A 3605-nucleotide genomic window follows, 5' to 3' on the forward strand; every position below is an offset into this window, starting at 1 on the left:
TGACATGGCAGACAGGGATGGACCAGGACTTTGGTCCTTAAAGTCTACACGTTCTTCCCATGATGTTGCAGACTGCTGACTGGGAGCCGGACTTTGGTCACTGAAGTCTACGCGTTCCTCCCATGACGTAGCAGACTGGCAGGGAGCTGGACTTTGGTAGCTGAAGTCTACACGTTGTTGTGACGATGTAGCAGACTGGTTTGGAGCAGGACTTCGGCTGTTGAAGAACTGATGCTTCAGAACCTCCCGAGCTGTGATCCTCCTCCGTGCATCAAGGGTCAGCATACTTTTGATTAAGCTGACGAACATCTTTTGATCCTCTTGGTGTTCCTTGTCTTGCACCATATTCTCTTCAATACAATCAAGAGAACTGAGTTTGATCTTTCTGGTGTCTGATGCACAGAATCCCTGCTTGTAATCATCCGGAGTCTTAAATGTCCAACGTGTTCTGCCGTACTCCTGGGTATTGAACAAAGTATCAGTATAACACCCACAGTCCAGGACATCGTCAGGTGGCTGGCCTTGAGTTTGTACGATGGATGTGAAGACATCGTAATCTGTATCGCCAGGGTAGAGTGGGCACCCAACTGCCACCTCCGCCATTACAAGACCCAGAGCCCACATATCCACACACTCATTGTATGGCACGCCCAGTAACATTTCTGGTGCACTGTATGAGAGGGTTCCCATCCAGTCACCTTGTTGTACTGTTGACCCAATACGTGCCACACCAAAGTCAATAAGTTTTACTTGCAGTGGGGTCTGATGGCGGTTCACAACCATGATGTTGACCGGCTTTACATCTGCATGTATGATGTTAATGGACTGTAGGTGAGAAAGTGCCGTGGCCATTTGATACAATACAGGCCTCATATCGTCAATGGCAAGACGCCCACCTTTATGCTGGTGCAGGTAATGGTGAAGGCTCAGATCAAGGAGTTCAAAAGTGATGCATATACGCTCCTTGTCGATGAAAAAGCCATCCCACTGGACTATGCTACTGCATGTGTCTGGGTCAAGACGCCGCAGCTGCTTCAGGATAGCAATTTCATCTATTGCCATTTCCAGAACGCCTTCCTCGTTCTTGTTCACCTTGATTGCAACAGTCTTCTTGTTCTCTGTGTTGCGGCATTTGGCCACAACACCAAAGCTGCCCTCTCCGAGGATTTTCTCAACGACGTGGCAATTGCCAAGTTGGCTTCCCTTTGTAATCACAAGGTTTGTTGCCATGTTGCTGAGTACTTTGTTGATGAAGAGGTGTTGATGGTAGACTTTGCTGTGTCTTCTAGAGTGTCTTCTTTAGTAAAGAGTCTCTGAAGCAGTTGGTGGGTGTTACACAGGAAAGTGTCCGTCTTGTTTCTGGTTTTGTACTTCTCTTGCCAATATATACTCTTTTTTTTTATATCGTCAGTGACGTCGCCACTGATGTCACGAGTTTGCCTTTCATGTGGTTGCTAGGCTACAACTCACGTGCAGCGACCAATGGACTCACGTGCAGCGACCAATCGACTCACGTGCGGCGACCAATCGACTCACGTGCGGTGCCTACAAGCAACCAAAGGCCAAAAAGTTTTATCTAAAATATGAGACTCTCATCCAAACTGGACACTGCACTTCCTCTTGTCCCCAGCAATACACTGAGCAAGCTTGATGCAGGTAGGATGTAAAAGAATAATAAGTAAATAATAACCTGTTTTATGACTGATAAGCAGCCAGTGGTTGTTGTGGCTTTACTTCACGGTAACCAGTAAGGTTATTTGTCCCGCCTCCGACTGTTTCGGTCTGTGCGAAGGAGAAGCAGAGCTGTGGCTCCGACAGGGAAATGTTGCCAAGTTTGTGATTTCGGAGCGGTCGAGGACTTGGACACCTGTTGTTTTACACTTGAGTCTAGAGACTTGACGCTGTTGTTTCCATTCATAGATGATAATTCGCGCTCCTAGCATGCGGAAGCTAGCCGCTAGCGAGTTGACTTATGCTCACGATATTAGCGCGCTATCAAAGCTAGCTGAACGGCTAATCCACGTTAGCCCGTGCTGACTGTGCTAGCTCACTAACGGACTGTTCTGAGTTGAGAAATATACGAGATATACATGTTCTGTATACTGTAGTAATTGTCTGACTGTTCATAATGTTACTTCCCTGTTACGTTGGTAAACGCTGCTCATTAGCTAATATTGGTGCCATAAATGAGCTGCTGTTTTACGGATTAAAGTTAAACAGTAAACATCAGTGAAACTAATGAATTTGGTGTTCATTTGTCAGTGTCAGGAAGGATGAGTTTTCCTCTGTGCCCATGTCGATACACGACTGTGGCTACTCTGCCTCTGATCCTCTGTCCTGCTATGGAACAGTAAGTTTACTCCCACATTTACATCTCTCACCAAATATCAGGCAAGCCAAGAAAAAAACGTCGGTTAAGACTGTTTTACCTGGAGCTGCTTTAGAAGTAGAAGAATACACTTTTCCCTCTTGTTAAATTGTGTTAAAGCCAAATACTTGTAGAATCAATCGGTCATTTTTGTCCAGTGCTCTCCATTGGTACTTGGTTTCAGTTGAACATTCGGTCACCAGCAGGGTTTGTTGCAGCAGAAATGTTTCATAGCAGCTGCACTTTAAAGTATAAAGACATTTCAACATCAGCTCTTCGAATAAATCAAGTGACGTTATTCAACATACATCACAGATGTGTTAATCCTACTTTGCGGGAGAATTTGTGACAAGGTGAACACTCTGTATGTGCCACAATAAAAGAACTGTCTTTGTCTTCAGGCCATAGATATGGCCACTGAAGATGCATTTGTCCTGAACCTTCTGGCCAAGGTCTTCTTTCTGCTGGGCAAGCATGAGATGGCCACAGGGATCTGCAACATGGCTCTGAATGTGCTGCCAGATCCAGAGCTCAACTGGCAGGCTTACTGCACCCGTGCCAAGGTACAGGTACAAGCATACACCACAATATTGATGGTCACACATTGTGTTTGGTACTCCGACAGTCAGATTTGTGTCTTCCTCTCAGGTGTACTACTACATGGGTGTAGACGCACTCCAAGAGAGCCTTTTAGTGGATGAGAGCGCAGTGAACAGTGCCTTGGTAAGACTCTCTCATGCTCTACAGTTTGAGCTGGGTGATAGTCTGCCAGACCTCCACGTGCTCAGAGGACGCTGCCTCCTAATGAAAGGTGAGGAGCAGAACGCTGCAGACTGCTTCAAACAGGCCGTGGAGCTAAAGAGACCAGGGAGCAGAGATGCTACAGCCCTGCGCTGCCTCCTACAGGCCCTCCTGTTCATGCACAGAGGTCCTGACCCCAGCCCTGCCATCACCCAGCTGGAGCTGTGGGTTCACAAAGCGGAGGAGAGGTACCCTCAGGATGTAGTGAAGGCCGAGCTGAGGCGCCTTTACAGGACACACACGGAGGAGGTCACAGAGTTGTCCAGGGCTCTGATCAGGACAGGACGCCTCGACCTTGTGAGGAAGCTACTGCAAACAGTGGTGCCTAAACAGCTGGCTAAGAAGAGACCAGTGTCTAGATCTGTCTCATATACATGAACCAATGACGTGGCTTTAACAGAGGAACAGTGTCACAACCTGGCTCAAAGGCTGGACA

General features: G+C 47.3%; 1 protein-coding gene across 1 annotated transcript in view; it reads left to right on the forward strand.

The window, feature by feature from the left end:
• ttc22 (tetratricopeptide repeat domain 22) overlaps positions 1-3599 on the forward strand; it is a 14076-nt gene extending 10477 nt beyond the window's left edge. The window contains exon 8 of the mRNA XM_008296220.1: positions 3017-3599. Within this exon, the coding sequence (XP_008294442.1) occupies positions 3017-3547 (531 nt within the window). The 3' untranslated portion in view covers positions 3548-3599. The remainder of the gene's footprint in view (positions 1-3016) is intronic.
• The last annotated feature ends 6 nt before the right edge of the window (positions 3600-3605 follow it).

This window comes from Stegastes partitus, unplaced genomic scaffold (assembly GCF_000690725.1).
Source record: "Stegastes partitus isolate 25-593 unplaced genomic scaffold, Stegastes_partitus-1.0.2 Scaffold1111, whole genome shotgun sequence".
Lineage (NCBI taxonomy): Eukaryota > Metazoa > Chordata > Actinopteri > Pomacentridae > Stegastes > Stegastes partitus.